Source organism: Neomonachus schauinslandi, chromosome 8, assembly GCF_002201575.2.
Source record: "Neomonachus schauinslandi chromosome 8, ASM220157v2, whole genome shotgun sequence".
Lineage (NCBI taxonomy): Eukaryota > Metazoa > Chordata > Mammalia > Carnivora > Phocidae > Neomonachus > Neomonachus schauinslandi.
Window position 1 is genome coordinate 45,311,206 of NC_058410.1, and position 19,982 is coordinate 45,331,187.

Here is a 19,982-nt window from a genome sequence, read left to right on the forward strand (position 1 = left end):
TAAGTGAAAGAAGCCAGATACAAAAGGTCACACAATGTATGATTCCATTTATATGAAATATCCAAAATAGACAAATCCATTGATAGCAGATTAGTGGTTTCCAAGAGCTGGGGCTAGGAGGAAATGGGACATGACATCTTAATACGTATTGGGGTTTCTGTTTGGAGTGTTAAAAATTCTGGAACTAGATAGTGGTAATAGGTACAAAACACTGTTTAATGCCAGTGAACTGTACATTTTAAAATAGTTAAAATGATAAATTTTATATGTATGTATATTTTACCATATACAAAAAAAATCTGTTCTACAGGTTTTCCTATAGTCTTTGAAGGCTCCTAAAACCGTAACTCATTTAGAAATAAAATAATTACATTGACTTTCTATATCAGGGGTTGAGAAACTTTTTCAGTAAATATTTTAGGCTTTGTAGGCCTTTCTCTGTAGCAACTATTCAACTCTGCTGATGTAGCAAGAAAGCAACCATAGACATTAAGTGAGCAAATGGGAGTGACTGTGTTCCAATAAAACTTAATTTACAAAACAGGAAGCAGGCCAGATTTGACCTGAGGCCTGTAGTTGGCCAAGCTGTGTTGTATACTATTCTTTATCTGTCTTAATGAGATTATTATATAAATTAAAGTCAAATTAAATTAAAACAACAAATGTGTCAGTATATGAAATCGACAGTAAAAGGTTTACATTTGCTGAGAGATTTACGTTTACTGCAGTTATGTTTACTGAGAATCAAATGAAGTAGAATAAAACAAATTAAAACTCACTCAAACAGAATTGATAAAACCATACATTAATAGAAATTTTACATTTACTTAAGCAATAACTAAAATGTGAATTTCAATGTGAACAACAGATAATCCATAATCTTAATCTTAATAAAAGCCAATAACTTTCTCCTTTTGCCCAACTAAAGTGAGAGCATCTGGTAGCTAAGTTGACATAATTTCTTTTTTACTACTTTTCTCAATTTGTTAATGAAACTTTCAAATTTTCTAACTTTTTAAGCCTACTCATTTTCTGAAATTTATTATATTTGTAACTAGCACAACATAGCTGAGTACTTTTTCTCCATTACAGCTTTATTTTTTAGTTTGGTTTCTTTGGTCATGATTAAAACTCCTTAGAACATTTAAAGGAATTAGAACTAATAAATGCTTACTTACTACTTCAGAAACCATTACCAACTTGAGATATTAACAAATAAGAAAATGAGACAGAGTGCACAAGTAAAAAGAAACAAAGTGCTCAGTTAATCTATGAACCATATAATCAGGCCAGAAAAATCTCAAACTGAAAATTTAAGAGATACTTTTAATAGTATGAATTTCAAAATAACTCTGATATTGAACTCTAAATCAGTATTTTCTTTTACAGCTCAGTTAAATTTTCAAATACTGTGGAACATTAACTTTGAATAAACCCAAAGTTAATGACATTATAGCAAGTGGTTCAGTGGCCTGCACATAGTTAAGTATTCAATGTTAGTTGAGTGAAATGCTGTGAAATCACTTGGTCCATGGAAAGTTACTCTCTCTAAAAGAATAAAATATCTTTTGCAAACTCGTAACTAAAAATTTATTCTTCCTTTCAATTCTTCAGCTTGAAGAGAATGGCTAATAGCGTAGAAATGATAAAATTTTCCTTTTAACCATCTCCTCAATTAGTTTTTTCTTTTTCACTACTTGCCAGTAGCATCTAGTCTAAAAAAAAAGATCCTCTTAGTGAATGTTAACAAAGATGAATAAAGGAAATCTACCTTTCAAATAATTTTACGTATTTTCTGTAAAGGTCCTTACATTATAGGGTAACTGCTTTTTTAAAAAGTGTGTAATGTATTTGAAAAAGAAACTACTAGATAAATCATTTAATTATAATTCCAAAAGAAAAATGTCTTATGATCTTTGTTCTCTGAACATTTCAACATCAAATATAAAAACCTGATATCCTAAATATATCATCTGTTCATGTACTAAAGATTCCCTTCTTCAGCAAAACTTAAATTTTTATTGTACTAAAAACTACTACATATCCTTATTTTGTAGAATTATTATTTCAGCACAGTAAGCATCAAGTACACAATAAACACTGTTACGTATAACTTAAGAAAATATAAAAGAAACGATAAAATTGGAATTTTTTTGTTCGCTTTACCTACCTTTAAGTTATTGCTTTTGGAGATACAGCTAAACATACCCCAAATTTAAAAGCACCACTGAAGAACATAATTGTGTATGTAGAATTATAGTGTAGAATATATAGTTTTCTTCTCTAAAACTAGTATTAATTTGTGATAAAGTACTTACTCTAAAAGAGGTGGAAGTATTTCACAATTCAAAACAAAATCTCTGCATTCTGCATTGTCACCAGCAATATTACCAAGTGCCCAAACAGCCTTAGAAAAATGAGAAAAAAATATTCTGTTACAATACCTTAAATAAGATGCTCTCTCTTAAGAATGAGATTTTAGTACAAAATGAACAAAGTAATAGTTTCCAAGATGTTAAAAAAAAAAAAATGCTAGTAGGACAGTAAAGAAAGTTTAAAAGTACCATTTACCAATATTTTTAACCAACTGAAGGATAGGGCATTAAAATTTCTTCATTACATACTAGTGAAATGTTTATTCTGTTCAACAAAGAGATAGTCTGTCTACTCTGAATCTACATGGAAAGACAAAATACATCAATCTAGTGAATTTTGCAATTACCTATTCTAGAGGTTTGCTCCTATGCCAAGTAATCCACTCACTGGGAAGGGACTCATTTGTAAAAGAAGGGAAGGAGAAACAAAATATAGGAAAGTGAAGTAAAGCTACTACAAGAATTAGCTTTGATTGATCTCTGAAAATAAGTTTAGAATTAGTCCAGGTTCATTATAATTTTTTTAAATAATTTAGGTAAAATATCGAATTATTCACTTACTAAATTTCAATTAAATGACAAGTTACGCAAAATATCATTTCATTATATGCTCACTTCAAATTTTTCAAGTAAGTGCAAAAGTAGACATACGTTACTTTTTCAATTGGGAAAATTTTAACATTTAAAACATGAGTTAATAGGGGCGCCCGGGTGGCTCAGTCGGTTAAGGCTCAGACAGTTCATTCGGCTCAGGTCATGATCTCAGGGTCCTGGGATTGAGCCCCGCATCAGGCTCCCTGCTCAGTGCAGAGCCTGCTTCTCCCTGTCCCTCTGCCTGCCTCTCTGCTACTTTGCTCACTCTCTCTCTGTCAAATAAATAAAATCTTAAAAAAAAAAAAATTTTGTTAATATTTTTAACATATTTTTAATCTAGGCCTAAGTTTATTTTCTATCTTTTAAGAAAAATCTTTTACAAGACAGGTGCCTTAACCAACTATGCCATAGAGCCACCTTAAGGAAAGTCTTTTTAAGTAATGACATTTCTCACCCTGTGAAGTCTAACATTCTGTTGGTGGGGAAATTAGTATGTGTAACTTCTTTGGAGGTCAACTTTGAAATACATAATAAGAACTTGAAAAATTTTTCTTTTACCAGGGTTAAAGTCATTTTTCCTAATAAAATAATCAAGACACACATACAGATTGATAATGATGTTCTTTGTAATATTAATAAGCTAGAAATAACTCTAATATATAATTGAGGAATATATAAAAAATTATGGTTCATACCTGACTAGATAATGAGTAATCAGTAAAATTTTCTTGGAAGAATAAATAATGCCATTAGAAAAGGCTCCCAATATCAATTAAGTGGGGGGAAAAAAACTCCGTGTATATATATATATAAAACTAAAACAGATGAATATATATATATAAAATATATATAAAACTAAACAGATGAATGGAATGGTAGATCAACAGATCAATTTGCCATAAAAATAGTTCAAAACAAAAATACCAAAACATTTTATTTTATTTCATTCGTACAAAGTATATGTGATTACATTTTCCCTATGAGAATTTATGTCTATTTAAAAACAGTTGCATTGAAAATAATGTGATATTTTAAAAAGAAACAACAAAATAATCTATGCACATGCAAAGAATAAGGAGTCAGACCAGCCCAGGTTTAAAACTTGGTTCAGCCATTCACTGTGACTGTGGGTAAATTACTAACTTTCTGAGTCTCAGTATGCTCTTTTATATGCAGGAATAGTAATTTCTGATACCTGAGATCACACTTACAGAGAACCCAGGATTATGCCTGAGACAGTTCATTCTGGCTTCCTTCAAATAATTTGACACTGAAGAGAAATTACTACATTTTAACAAATGCAATGCACATGCAACTCTGAAGAGAACATTAAAATCTAGTAAACATAACCATTCAAATTAGAAACATACCTGCTCTTGCACATCTTCATGCTCTGAATTAAGAAGTTTGATAAAAATTGGAACAGCCCCAGTTTCAATCACTACCTTGGTATGCAGAAAAGTTCCAGATGCTATATTAGTTAATGCCCATGCAGCTTCAAACTAAGGAAAAACAGAAGTAGAATAAATGAAAGTACCAACGAATTGTCAGAAAGAAAGGGAAGAAGAGAGGGAGTAAAGAGTTAGCTGGACAAGCCTGAAAGAGTGATTTATGATTAATAAGATTAATCAGATTTCATAAATAAAACCCCTTAGTTTTAAAAAAGGACTCAATTTGGAAAAATAAAAACTGAGAAGAATATAATGAAAATTTTCAAAATCATGAACAATAAATGAACATATCTGAAATTATATTTCCTAGAACTCCTAATGCTTACTATTTAGTGAGCCAGGTGTCCTAAAGCAAGCAGTTTAAAAATAAATGAGACACTACTAATAGAGCAATAGTACATTTATGGAACTTAGAATCGTAAAAGGTACTTTGGTTTCCTTAGGGATGGATCATCTAGTTCCAACCTCCTCATTTAAGAAATTAAGAAAATTAGAAGGCCAGAGACTTAGATGATTTGTTCGAAGTCAAAAAGTTCACTATTAGCAGAGCCACAGGCAGGACTTGTATTCCTGTAAGCAGCAGAACCTCTGAAAAGCCACCCATGTCAATCTACTTAAATTTGGATATACTTAAATGTGATGGATTTGTAACAGAAGAAACAGAAAATTCAACCCATGGCTCCCAAACAATAAACTAGTGAATAACTGAAAATGATCTACAAATCCACAGGCAAACTAAGGAGTGACTATAACTTTAAAAATATTTGACATAGGGTGCCTGGGTGGCTCAGTCGGTTAAGCGACTGCCTTCGGCTCAGGTCATGATCCTGGAGTCCCGGGATGAGGTCCCGCATTGGGCTCCCTGCTCAGCGGGGAGTCTGCTTCTCCCTCTGACCCTCCTCCCTCTCGTGCTCTCTGTCTCTCATTCTCTCTCGCAAATAAATAAATAAAATCTTAAAAAAAAAAAAAATTTGACATAGACAACTCTTCACATGAAAGGTATATATCACTATGATTAATAATATAAAAACACATCCAAAAGCATTACTGAAAGGCATGAAAAGTAGTTCTTACGTGTAAGACTAAATTTTTAAGGGAGGAATTTATGCTAAAAAAAAAAAGACCATAGTACTAACCAATTATAAAGAAACAAACTAAAGAACAATTAAAAGTTTACTCCATAAAATTCTCCTAGGTATCCCCAGGAGAAAGCATTAAAGAAAAGTGGTGAATTCACAAGCTGACAAAACAGATAATTAAGAATAAAACGAGTGATATGAGTAAGTGGGGAATTGCAGCAAACTAGAGAGCATGACTATGATTTTTCTTAAAAAAAGGGAAAAAATGGAAGTAACTTTCTAAAGTGGGGGGGGGGGGCGAGGCACAACTATTCAGCCCCACTAGACCTTTACTGTGTGGCAGCAATGCCAACTCTTCTGATTTGTCAAAAGGCGGCAAAAATCTGGATTTTCATATGAAATTCTCCAATATTTTAAAGACCAATATCTAATTCACATTTTTAAAACATATTCAGGACAAACAAAACTCGTTTGTAGGCCAATATGGCTGGTAGGCCATCAGTTGGGAGATCTCTTCGACAGACCAATAATCTGAACTAACATATTTTATATGAATGTGGGTAGTATGGCAAAGCTATAGTTATCCCAAGACCATACTGTTGAATTTCATTAAGTTTTAACTTCAGTGATCAATAAATGCCAAAGTCCCCAACGTTCTTCTTGAATACTCTATGCTTTTTGCACATGCTGTTCTCACAACAATTAATTTTCCTCTTTTCAGGTTCATCCAGAAAAGGTTCATCCTCATGACTAGCCACACAATACTACATTTGTGAAGTTGTCTTCAACTTCCCCTACACAGATGAGTTATTACACTGTGCTCCTAAAGCACTTTGTTTATAGTTCTGTTATAGCACTAAGCATACTACGGCATCACAGATCTGTTTACATGTTTGTCTTTCCCAACAAAGAGTGAAGAATGTCTGCAAAGGAACAATATTTTAATTTTGTAATACAATGCCTTACACACAATATATGGCTAAAACTAACACTCAATTTTATTTATTCATATTTACTCATTTCCTCTTTCATTCATTTAGAATTAAAAAGCCAAATAATAAACTAAATATCAGGAGACCTGGGTTTTAGTCTGGACTTGGGGCTTAAATATGAAGCAAATGGACTAGAAGTCATGACCTCTAGCCCTTACTGAGCTAACACCTAAAGACTTTGAAAACTAATGGACAGTATCACCATATATAACATAAAGTGGCTTTTTCCTCAGACATCCTTATTGTAAACACTCTCAAAATTTTGCAGCATAAAAATCATGATAAGTAATATTCATGTGTGCAACACATTCCTTTGCTTATCATCTAAAATGTGAGGAGCTTTCCCAAATTACTCAGATCAGTGGAACACTATTCTAAGTTGTAATTTCAACAACTATTATTCAAATACCAGTAACAATCTTCCATTACTGACAACAGCACTGATAAACTATGTGCAGGTCTTGTGCAATTCCTGATAGATGTAATTCCACACTGTATTCCTACTTAAGAATATATATAGCAATGAAATCAGGAAAGCAATCTTTCTTTAAAAAACAATAAATATTTGCAAACTTCAGTAATTTACTGTTAGCAGCCAATTATTTGGAAGACATAACTGACACTACAATATAACTGAGAAGTAATGCTCATTTGGACAAATCTAACTTTGGTCACATTTTTAGTAGATTTTATTGATTTCATTTTTTTGGGTTTTTTGTTTTTTGTTTTTTTCCAAAAAAAGAACTAATCAGACTAATGCCTTAAAAGGTAAAAGAGTTTATATTAAAAAGTTACAACTCTAATTAACTAAGAGCCAAAAAAAATTTACCCATTAATATTTTAATTTGAGGTTTTCTAAAACGAAAAAGTTATTAAAGGTTGGCAACTACAAAATTTTTATTAACATTACGAATGACTTTATATAGCTTTCCCAAAATTGTTTTAATGAAGTAACAGTCCCTAGAAAAAAAGTAGCATTGCAAACATGACTAAGGCAAGACAGGTGGCACTACCTTTTCCTTTAATTGCCAAGTATTTCCTGAATGTTTACAATATATTTAGTATTGCAGAAGTTCACTAGAAACTTTAATCATGTTATTTCTGGAAAGAGATTAAGAAAAAACTTTAGAACTCACCTGTAAAGTACAATTTTCATTTCTTTCAAGAAATTTCACAAATCTCTGTACAACTCCTGGTTTCTGTATAACCTGATCAATTGGTGGATTAGGTTCTAAAAATTAAAAAAGAATTAAGTTATTACATAGACACAAAAAGACAATAACCTGGTCCCTGTGTCAATTAACAGGATGCACAAAATAACTCTTTCCTAGGTTTCAATGACCAAGTTTAAAAGCCTTAGGTGGATTTAACTGAAGTAAACAAATGTTCTCATAATTGCAATGTTTACTGAAAAGCAAATTCTTTTTCATTAATCACAGTAAGAAAAATTTTAAAATATTTTCTACACAAATATTTAAATATTATAAGTTGAAGGCTATTTAGAATGTCATCTTCACAACATGGAGTATTTCAGCCTAATACTCAAAACACCAACTGACAGATAATCTTCCCCCTAATCTTTTATTAGTATACCCCACTTTCCAGGTATGTCTCCTTACCTATCAGCCATTACCTAATGCTTCTTAGCCAAATGATATTCTATTCTGTCGGGGTATCATTCTATTCTGTCGGGGTATCATTCATTATTCACAGAAATACTACTGAACTATATAGGATTCTTCATAAATTTTCATGAAATGCAGAGGGCTTTTGAGAATCATAAAATCTCTAGGAAATTTTAAAACAAAGATATGCAAAATTAAAACCAAGATATTTCAGCTACTGGCAATCTAAGTATCTATCAACAACTCTTCCTTCTCTCTTGGCTTCAACAAAAAGTATGCTCCTGTGGTTCTCCAGGAACTTCTCTGTTAGTATTCCCTATTTATATAACAAAAAGGATAAAAAAGACTTCTTTTAGGGTTCAGTCAGTACAGCATGTGACTCCTGATCTCAGGGTTGTGAGTTAAGCCCCACACTGGGCACTGGAGCCTACTTTAAATAAATAAATAAACTTTATAAAAAAATAGACCTTACTTACAAGTATACTTTAAAGAAAAATTAAGACCTACTGACTTACTGACAATGAAAGTGTCTTAAAATAAAAAATATCTAATAAATAAAACTCTATTACAGAACCTTTTAATATCAAATAAGCAAGCATATTGAAAATAATTCTTGCCTTTAGAAAGCAGCTTTCTAAATTTCTGTGTTGCTGTTAGCTGCTGATCAGCATTGTTAGAAAAAATCATCTGAACCATATCTGAGGTGATAACTTCTTCCTAAAACATAGAAAATATAACTTATCATTTAAATATTTTACATGAATAATTGTTGCTATACCTACTAGTTCTGAAACATTGTTTAAGTATAATTTGAAATACATTTTTGTATATCTACCTCCGGAATGGGCACAGTGGAACTGATATCCGGATCCTGGATAGGACTTTCTAGCATAGATTCATCATTTCTGGGCAAAGAGACATTTCTGCGTTTGAACAACTGTAATAAAGAGAAATCACTTTATACACTGGGCTTTCCATAAAACACTGAATTCCCATAGACTTATATTTTTCATTTAAGTGAACAAAACAAACTGATCATTTAAAATTCTAAATATTTAGTATTTCTCAATGACTATACCATGAAGACCTAAATTATCTTTGAGAAGTTAAACTCTCCTGGTTTGGTTAGCTCTTACCTGCAGATTGCTTTGGGTCATTCTTAATCTCAGATCTTTAACAATGGCTGGTCCCATAAGTGGAGTACACATTTACGTTTTATAGCATTTGAAAAAGCACATATGTTCACACTGGTATATGAGAAGTCTAAGAATTTTTCTAAGAAAATCTTAATAAAAAAGCAAATTAGTTACATGGGAGAAATACTGTGGTATACTAATAAACACATATCAGATTAATAAGGAATAGAGAACTCTGAGGAAATATGGCCCTATCCGTTTTATTTCAGGAATGAATAAAAATTAAAAAAAAGAAAGAGAGGAGGAATGAGGCACAGTGAGGTCACTGAGTGGGATTTATGGATACATTTCCTATATCAAAATAGAGAAGAAAAAAATCTGGTATATTCTTTTTTTTTTTTTAAAGATTTTATTTATTTATTTGAGAGAGAGCACATGAGAAGGGGGAGGGTCAGAGGGAGAAGGAGACTCCCCACCGAGCAGGGAGCCCAATGCGGGACTCGATCCAGGGACTCCAGGATCATGACCTGAGCCGAAGGCAGTCGCCCAACCAACTGAGCCACCCAGGCGCCCTGGTATATTCTTTTTTTTTTTTTTTTTTAAATTTTTTTTTTTTTTAAGATTTTATTTATTTGTGAGAGAGAGAATGAGAGACAGAGAGCATGAGAGGGAGGAGGGTCAGAGGGAGAAGCAGACTCCCTACCGAGCAGGGAGCCCGATGCGGGACTTGATCCTGGGACTCCAGGATCATGACCTGAGCCGAAGGCAGTCGCTTAACCAACTGAGCCACCCAGGCGCCCGTGGTATAGTCTTTTTGATAGCTAAAGAAATACTGCTCTTCTTCAACCAGTATACAGTTCTTTCTAATCATTCATTCAACAGATTTTTTTTTTTTTTGAGTCCCTACTATAATAAAGTAGGGACTGTGCTAGATACTGTAGATAGGAAGATGACGAATCATATTTCTAAAACAGGCCTTTCTCTACTTTCATCACTGCTAGTTCTTTCTACACATCAGTTTTTAATTCATGCACGTGAGGACTACACCCTCTTAATTATAAATACTTCTAAATTTAAGTATATCTTGGAATGAAAAATATTGAGATGCACTCTTTGAACTGTTTTTCTATTCCTTATGTCACATATATAAAGTTCAAAACAGAGAAGGCTAAGAGAGCTAGATGGCTGATGAGACTATAGAAGGAATAGTATGAGTAGCATAGGAAGAGGACTAATTAACTTCGGAGCAAGAACTATGAAAACCACAAAGCAACAAATGAATACAATGTTTTTGGCGGGGGGGGGGCAAATTTTACAAGGACAAATGGAAGTGATCTACATAGGCTCAATAGTAAAAATTTCTTAACACTGGGATAAAATATGATTAACATAAAGGTTTATCAATAAAACAGAAAAGCTGTTCTCTTCAGTGATTAAAAATAGCACAGGATTCTGATTCATGAATTCCTGGAGTCTAGTAAATTAAAGAACAGATTTATTTATATTCAATTTCCTAAAAACACTTTTTCATTTTAAATTATCTAAAAATAAGCAATAATAATGTAACTTCTAAAATCTATATATTGATGCTTCTGTGTTAAACATTTAAATATTTTAAAACACCTACCTGCTCTTCCCTTTTTTGTTTTCGAAGCTGTATTCCTTCTTCTTCTCTTCGTCTACGCATCTCTTGGGGATTTAGGGCTTTATTCTTGTAACTTTTCATTCTATAGTTATCTTTCCCTGGACTAGCCATGGCATCTTAAGGTTAGAAAAGAAAAAAAACAGATACTGATATTCTCAAAACAACATGAGATGTTTACTAGGAAAATTAAGTTCATGCTTACTACTTAAATAGACTGACAAAATCAATTCTGAAAATTATGTACAAAGAATACATTTCCCTCATTCCCATATCAAAATTGGAGCAAAGTGACCAAATATTTTTGGACTAAACTATCAAACAAATAATAGATTTTGGTCTAAACACAGATAAAGTCATTACCCTAACTTCACTGATTTTAAGATGCACTCCCCAATGCCTGGTGTTTTAACCTTTCTGAAGTGGGATGCATCTTAAAATCACTATCAGCCAGGATATAATCAATCATGAAATAGTTGGGTAAAAAACTTCTACAGCTCCTGGCAAGATCAAAAGATAGCCAGAGTGAAGTATCTTATTTTCAATGGAATATGATCTTAGGCTTCAATGCGCATCCCTCAAATATTTTGGGGGGGCCTGGCTTCTTTAATTTACTTAAGGTGCTGTCTTCAGACCTAAGGCTGCATAGGTCATGACTTCAGTCATGACTGCAAAAATAATCTGCAATACTAGGGTATAATTCTTTTTAAATACTGAAATACCTGTATACTTTATTTTAAGTAATTTTATTATAAATGTATTTGAAAACATTAACATTTATATAAACATATTCTTATAAGTATATTTATAATATTTTACATAACATTTTACATTTAAAATAATAAGACAATTTTACTTTTAGAAACCAGAGAGAATGTTGTGATCAATTAACACTTAGGAAGTAAACAGAAGAAAAGGAAAGGCTGGCATTTATCTGCCATCTCTGATGTCGAAGATAGACTACTGAACTCGTAAATTATACTCTAAATAGTAAAGTACACTAAAACATATGCATTAAATCCTGAGAGAGCATAGAAGAAATAGCAACTAACTGTGCCTTAGGGAGCTCTGATGGTTATCTTAAAAGAGCAAGAATTTGTCAGGGAAGAGGATGCAAAGGGAAAATCGGGAAGGAAGAAGCATTTCAAGCAGAGGGAATATATGCAAAGGCAAAGGGTTCTTGCAGAAGACTGGCATAAACACAAAACAGTAAGAGATTGAGCGTGCCTAAACGAGAAGATGTGTGGGAGAAAAGGCAGGAAGTAAAGCTAGAAAGGTAACTAAGAACACATATGGTTCCTGCAATCAGGTTGAGAAATTTGGATTTGGTCCTAAGTAACAATTAAAAAAATTGAAAAGAACATTGTTTCAAACTTTGATGATGAAGACCTGAACTAAATTAGCAGCTGCACTGAGACTGGTTGATTTCTGAAACACTGCAGAAATTGATTCAATAAGAATTAGAGACCAAATAAATGTAAGGAATATGTGGTCAAGAAGAAAAAGGAGATTAGGATGACTCCTTGGTTTTTAGCTTGATCTATTTCAGTATGGCAACAAAATAAGCCAAGACAGGAAATAAAGATGGAGTATCAGAGTGATGGTTTTGTTTGATTGCCTGCTTGTTTTTGAGATGAAAACAATGAATTGTTTTATTTTTAAATTTTTTAAAAATATTTTATTTATTTGTTAGAGAGAGAGCAAGAGATGGAAAGAGAGAGAGAGCGGCAAGCCCAGGGAGAAGCAGGCTCCCTGATGAGCAAGGAGCCTGATACGGAACTTGATCCCAGCACCCTGGGATCTCGACCCAAGCCAAAGGCAGATGCTTAACCGACTGAGACACCCAGGTGTCCCTATTTTTTAATTTATATACAGTAAAAAAAATCACTCTTTTGGTATAAAGTTTTATGAATCTGACAAATGCACAGGCATAAAACTATCACAATCAAGATACAGAACAGCTCCATGACCCCTAAAAAACCTGGTCATGCGGCTCCTATTAACCCCTCATACCCTTAATACCTGGTAACCACTGATTGGTTCTCCATCTTCACAGTTCTGACTTTTCCAGAATTTCACCATAAATGGAATAATAACAGTATATAGTCTTAAACTGGCTTCTTTTATTTAGCAGTGCATTTGTGAGATCCATACTGTTGGCATATATAAATAATTTATTCCTTCTTCTTGTTGAGTAGTATTCTATTGCATAAATACTCCACAGTTTATCCATTCATTAGTTGAAGGACATTAAAGTTGTTTCTAGTTTAGTGCAGTTATGAATAAATCTGTTATAAATATTCATGTACAGGTTTTTGTGTAAATATAAGTTTTCATTTGTCTCAGGTAAATATTTAGAAGTAGGACTGATGGATAACACGGCAAGTGTATGCTTCACATTTTATAAGAAACTGCCAAACTGCAAAGTATTCCATCAGCAATGTATAAGACTTCCTGTTGCTCTACGCTCTGCCTACACTTGGTATTGTCATATTTTGTTGGTAATTGTAGCCATTCTAATAGATGTATAGTAACTTTCATTTTAAACGTATTATACTTATAAAATAGGGCACATACAGGAGATTAAGACCTAGGACGGTTAAAAGTATGGGTCAAGGGGCGCCTGGATGGCTCAGATGGTTAAGCGTCTGCCTTTGGCTTGGGTCATGATCCCAGGATCATGCTCAGCGGGGAGCCTGCTTCTCCCTCTCCCTCTGCCTGCCACTCCCCCTGCTAGTGCTCTAGTCAAAACTCCTGGTCAAAACTCAGGATCATCCAAGATCATGAAGAGCTATAAAAGAAAGATGGCCAAGGGAGAAATCCTGAGAATGTTTGTTTACCTTTGAGTGGGGTAAAGGAAAGAGCAAAGGAAACCAAAAAGAAATAGGTGAGAGAATCAGAAGAAAGTAAGAACCATGAAAAAGAAAGGAATTCAAAAGACAAAGGAGTATTTCATTTGTAGTAGTACTAAAAACAAGCCACTCAATTTATTCATTCATTGATTCATCCAGCAAATATAAGTGCCTACAATAAGCCAAGTACCACATGAGGCATAAGATTTGATAATTACTGGTAAAGATAGGGAGAAAAATTTCATTAGCGGTGGAGCTAAAAGTAGAATGGAATAGGCTGAACACTTCAGAATGATTTAAAAAGTATTTTGTGCCTTTGAATCTAACACATGTAAATTCTAGCAATTAAAGTATATTTATAATCAACCAAAATCCTTCCTTAAAGTATTTAATGAGTTGATTTCAACAATACTGTGTGGACCTACAAATACTTATCATTAGAAACAGTTCAATCTAACTCTATTAGTAATAACAATGTTCAGCATTATTCCCTAAGTATCTCACATATAAAAATTCTGTCTCATTAATAAGAGGTTAGGCTCTGGGAAGAGAATAACAGAGATGAGTTCATTGTAGAGCAAACTGGGCTCCAACATTAGTTGTTGAATTATGCCCAATAAGTATAAAATATTTTAGCAAAATGAAATGTTCACAGCAATAAGCCTCTTAATATTTATCACCCACATTAGACTTTTCCAGGCCATTGGCCTCTAACAGCTTCTGATCACATATCCTCATGTATGCAAAATATATTTGTGCATTCATCTTCAATGTTTATTTATATACAAGTATTACTAATCTAATAATCTATCCCATTAAAAAAGTAAAGGAGGGCATGTGTTGTGATGGGCACTAGGTGTTATACGCAACTGATGAATCGTTGAACACTACATCAAAAACTGATGATGTACTATATGCTGGCAAACTGAACATTAAATAAATAAATAAATAAATAAATAAATAAATAAATAAATAAATAAATAAAATTAGTAGAAAATTTTTAGAAAGGAATACTTTTAAAAGGTAAAGAAACAAGTTTTAATATTTTCTCCCCATACCTGATTCAATTACCTTGTGCCTCCACAACCTACACACTGGACACTTCTTCTAAAACCATTACTCTAGGTGACCACATTAAAACCTTTAATATAAATATGTTAACCAAATAAAATCTACCCCCAACAACTCATATATCATTTGTTCCTTTTTCTGATGTAGTACTAACTTATTTAACACCTGCATCCTCACTGCAGTTGCTTTAAAAGGGACATAAAGTACAAGAAAAATCATCTCTAAAGGTGCCTGACCCAACAGGATTGTTCCCTTTTCTGGAAAATAACTTTAAAAGACCGTATTTCAAAGGTTGCTATCTCATACAAGTTATTTTAAATATAAGAAATGCTATTCAGATACTTCAAATCCGCAACAGAGGGATTTTTTTCTTTTTCAGTCAAAAGCTTATTTTTCACTCAGCTCTTTCAAAAACTGTTTTGAGGTTGGGAAAGTAACTGGAATTCTAACTTCTTTCAGTATCTATTAACGGAACTTCTTGTGTCTCTAAAGACTCCATTTCCACGGCTTGGGTGGACATTAGTACAATTATACATCGGTACCAAAGTGCTGACTAGAACCCCTACAACCAAACAAGCAGTACTTAAAGACAGAAAGGGGAGAGCTGTTTCTTGTTTACCAAGGAAGAAAGTCGCTTTATGAATCACTGAGTGTAATTAAGAGACATCAAATCAGAGGTTTAAAAAAAAATTTAAAAATGTTTTAAAAGCCTAACAGTAAATGCTGATGTCGTATTCTTTTGAAGTATCACTATCCCGTTTCACAGCTTTCAAATCCTTCATCTCTTAGGCATTACCGAGGAAACACTTATTAAATTTTCATCTTGGAAGGGAGCTGACAGGCTATTAGAGAGAAGCATCTAACCCACCCCTGCCGGCGTCCACACTGAACCTTCCCAGGCACCTGCATCCAGGTGGAGGAAGGCAGCTGGCGGAACGCGACGGTGCGACAATTACCACCCGCCCCAGGGCCACCACTGCCGTATTCTGGACACTGTGGAACTTCTAATATGCTGCGGGACTCACACAGACGCTGAGTCCCAGGAGTGAATGGCAACATTTGACAAGACCGGGTACCGAGAACAGGAACTACCAAGGCGCGGAGAAGCAGAACGGCAGGAGGATGAGCTCGGCTGCTTAAGGCTCCTTCCGAGGGCCAGCCTGGTTGCCTGCGAGGATCTGTATTCCCCGCACCTTCGCGTCAGCAAGGAATAGGTCCGGCTGCCACGCCCCCGCCACCGCGGTCTCCCTCAGGGGAACCTGAGGAAAAAGACCTGGCAGCATGGCCTGGTCCTCAAGCCTTCGCAAGGAAAAGGGTAAATAACAGTGGCCCCTGGAACCAGTAACTCCCAAAGGGACCAAACCCGATGTTCACCCAAACTGGCCTGTGTCACTCCCACTTACCCATTAATGTGGCAATACACGGTGTCTTAACTTCCCAGCTCCCGGTTGCGGCGTCCGCGGCAGGTAACAGTGGGGTCGCCACTCCGCCCCTAGCGTTGAGCGTAACGACAAGGTTCTCAACTCAAGATGGCGGCTACCTGCGCCCCTTCCCCGAGACCCCGAGGCTCGGCTCCCAGAAGCCCTTGCATGCAGCGACCGCAGTGGTGGCGGCTGCAGCTGCACCGACCGGCAGAGGGGCGGAGAGAAGCGGAGCGCCCCAGCTCCACCCACCGAAGGAGGAGCCGGCCGCTGCGCTAACTCCGGGATTTTAATAGGGCGCGATCGCGGTGGCAGCGCTGTGTCCTACTGCCCTACTCCTCTGTGCGAGCTCTCATTCATTCACTCATTCGTTGGTTTAGTTTGTTTATTCGGTCCTACAAAATAGTATTGATGGAGGGCCTAATCTGTGCTAGGCACTGTTTTAGATATTAGAGCTGCTATAGTGTACACAACGGAAAAATTCCAACCTCGTGGAGCTTTACAGAGGCTCTTTCCTTCTTCAGCTGCTTTAACCTCTTCCTGTATGTCCTGCTCATTTGTTTCAAGTTTTTCAATTTGCCATTTATTTAAAATTTGGATTCTATAACATCTGTGGATTTTTAACAAAAAGGTAGTCACTGATATATGAAATTAATACTTCCAAATAAAGAATTCTAAATTATTATAACACACATAGCTTTGTAACCCACCCTGGAGTTCAACAAACAGCATTGAAAAGAGACTATCTTCTAGAATATAGAAGATAAAAAAACACATGATTCCTGCCCTGAGGAAGATCCTGTTTTCTATCTCTTGTTCTTTTTGTTTTCTTTTCTGAGAAATTTCTTGGGTTATCTCCCAGCTCTGGATTTAGATGGATAGATGATAGAGATAGATAGATAGATAATAGATAGATGGTAGGTAGATAGACAGATTCTGCTATTGTATTTTTTAATTCTGCTATTGTATTTTTAATCCCAAGAGTTATTTCCTATTTTTGATTCAGGAATTAAATATCTTTTTTTTTTTGTCTCTCTGAAGATATCGATTGTAGTTTCCTTGAAGTATTTTTTTCCCCTTCATTCATTGTCTCTGATTCTTCAGAGTGTTTTTCCTTTTTGATCATTTTGGTTTTCATCTTTCCTGCCACAGCTGTATTCTAAAGCCTGGTGATCTTTGAGTATCCATTCATGTTTAAGAGTGAGACACTAAAGAAAACTATTGTAAACTTGTGTATCAGCTGATTGTTTACTTGCCAATTGTTGCCCTCCCTACGGAGTAATAACATGGGATCTTGGCTGTTTCATTGGAGGACTTTCTAAAAGCCCTTATCTGTAGGTCTTTTCTCTCAGACCAATGATTTTCCCTGGAGAAGAACTTTCTAATCTTACTAGAAGGCACATATCAGACATCAGAATGTGATGGGGGGTGGGGATGGCCTCATAATTCAGTATTTAGCTTTCACTATTCCCCACTTACAGTCCAACACCTTGACACCCCCTCCCCCCAACTCTTACCTGTGCATTTCTGACTTAATTGCCTTTCTGGTTCGTTTTCTTCATGAAACCAAATCTATACCCTTCTGTTTTGGAGGGAAAGATCAGTCACTTGGCAACCTGGTAATGGAGAAAATCTGGAGGTAGAGTGCTAACTACTCCTTATTCAGACTTTTCAGCAAAATGTTCCTCTTTTCAGGCCCAGTTTTAGTATGTTTTTTAGAAGTATCTGGTCTTTAATTTCTGAACATTTCCAGAATTCTGGTGTATAAACCGATTTGTTTTTGTTGACTTCTCTTAGGCAAGTTAGTTACTACTCATCCATCCTTTTTCTAGCTTTCAAATGTTATTAAAATCTCATTAGCATTTATTTTTATTATTTTTATTCTGTCATTTTAGTAGATTTTGAGAGGCAGGGAATATAGATGTACATGTTCAGTCTGCCATATTAAACCACAAAATCCCTAACATATTGTACATTATCAGATTATGCCACTCTCCTGTTTAAATATTCCAATAGTTTTCTACAAGAGCCTACATGATTTGGCCCCTGTCTTGATATACCGTGGCAGTCAGGCCCTAGGGTATTGTGTACTCGTGTAATGTCCTAGTACCCGTCATAGGAATTCATTCTGAAAATTCTCAGAGCCTTGTGTCCTCCTAGTAAATTTAGAGTCATCTCCCTGAACCGAGGATGCAAAAAAGACTACGACTCCCAGAAAACACTACAACCCAGACCGGCGTGGAGCAGTGCATGCTGGGAGTCTTTTCCTTCCGGCTGACAGAGGAAAAGCTTTTTTGAATGTGATAATGGAAGTGAAAGTATTTTGGAGGCGCTGGTTGTTGTCTTGGTTAACTGTGAATCTCTGGGTGTAGGGAGGGCCGGTCCCAGCCTTCCAGGCCGGGAAAGGTAATCGGCGCTGAACGTGCACTTCTCTGCGGGAGAGCCAGACGGCGTCCGCGGCGGACCCGAAGGGGAAGCCAACCATAAGGCAGTGTGGCCGCGGCCGGATCTTTGGGCCGGTAGGAACTAACGGTCCCTTCCCTTATTCCCCCGGCCTCAACTTTGACTCAGTCAGTGTCTGGGCCGGTTTCGGGTCCTGGACATTGGCGCGGACTTTTGGGCAGACTGGACTTTGTGGCATTCGGCCTTTACGGCTTCTCTCACCTCCTGCCCAGCCTGTTACCTGTCATAGCCTCCTTACATCTCTCACCCACTTGATCTTATCAGAGTGTTTGGGAGTTCAAGCGTATCCCTCTGTCTCGCTGTGTCCCAGCCTCGGGAAAAGAAGAAACTGACGTTCTTTCCACTGGTGGTTTGGGAGAATTTCCTTCTAAAATCGGAAACTATTTTCACTTGTCTGAAGGGGAATAAGAAACATAAGGACAATGTAGCTTCTTACAAAGCTAAATTTATTCAAATAGTGGGAATAGTTTCCTTATTTTTCTTTTCGTTTTTAAATAGTCCTTAGCTGAACGACATAGGAAGGTTGTGGCTGTGATTGCTTTTTTAAAAACTCTAAACAAAATCACCTTTTGTCCGTACCCAGTACTTTATTAGTCCATAAAACCCTAAAGTGACTGCTGGTTTAGTACAATTCATTTTATAGACCAAACCTCAAAGACATGAGCTGTCTTACCTAAAATTCTGAAACGTGAGATTGCAATCCAGTTCTCTTGGTTCTGGAATCTGTGTTCTTTGCTACCATGGTCACTCTTTTTATTTGGGTTGAGAGGACAGCGTTTGGAGTTTGACTGAGTTGGCATTTTGGATGACCATTTTCTGGCCTTGGTGACCTATCTGAGCCAGGGTTTCCTCCATATAGGATGATAATAATGCTACTTAAATTACTTTGATATATCTAAAGCTCTTTAACTGTTAACTCCTGTTAGTAAGATGTATTTATTTACCCTCCTCATTGTTAACAACTTTAAGTTTCTGTATTTAGATAGACCAGTTGATAAGATTTCTTTTCGTTTTCTCTTAACTGACTTACCATACTTGGGCAATTTTATAAACATTATTTTCTTCTCTCCCTCAGACCAGACATGCTTTTTGAAATATATTTAAAATTATTTATTTTAATTTGAACTATTATTGCTTTTATTTTATTGAAACCCTAAACTTAAAATACAGTAGAGAAATTTTGGTTGAGATTTATAATGAAGTTTGTGCATTTGAGGAAACGTTAAGTACATCGAAAATATCTTCAAATATTCCAGCTTTAAATATTTGTTAAAAATTTGT

General features: G+C 35.2%; 1 protein-coding gene across 1 annotated transcript in view; it reads right to left on the bottom strand.

The window, feature by feature from the left end:
- The window catches only part of KPNA5 (karyopherin subunit alpha 5), a 50,109-nt gene extending 33,676 nt beyond the window's left edge, over window positions 1–16,433 (bottom strand). The window contains exons 1-7 of the mRNA XM_021693444.1: window positions 16,221–16,433; window positions 10,880–11,013; window positions 8,952–9,053; window positions 8,734–8,833; window positions 7,628–7,722; window positions 4,340–4,471; window positions 2,319–2,407 (exon numbers count right to left, since the gene is read on the bottom strand). Coding sequence (XP_021549119.1) covers window positions 2,319–2,407; window positions 4,340–4,471; window positions 7,628–7,722; window positions 8,734–8,833; window positions 8,952–9,053; window positions 10,880–11,013; window positions 16,221–16,224 — 656 coding nt within the window. The 5' untranslated portion in view covers window positions 16,225–16,433. The remainder of the gene's footprint in view (window positions 1–2,318; window positions 2,408–4,339; window positions 4,472–7,627; window positions 7,723–8,733; window positions 8,834–8,951; window positions 9,054–10,879; window positions 11,014–16,220) is intronic.
- Between the last annotated feature and the right edge of the window lie 3,549 nt (window positions 16,434–19,982).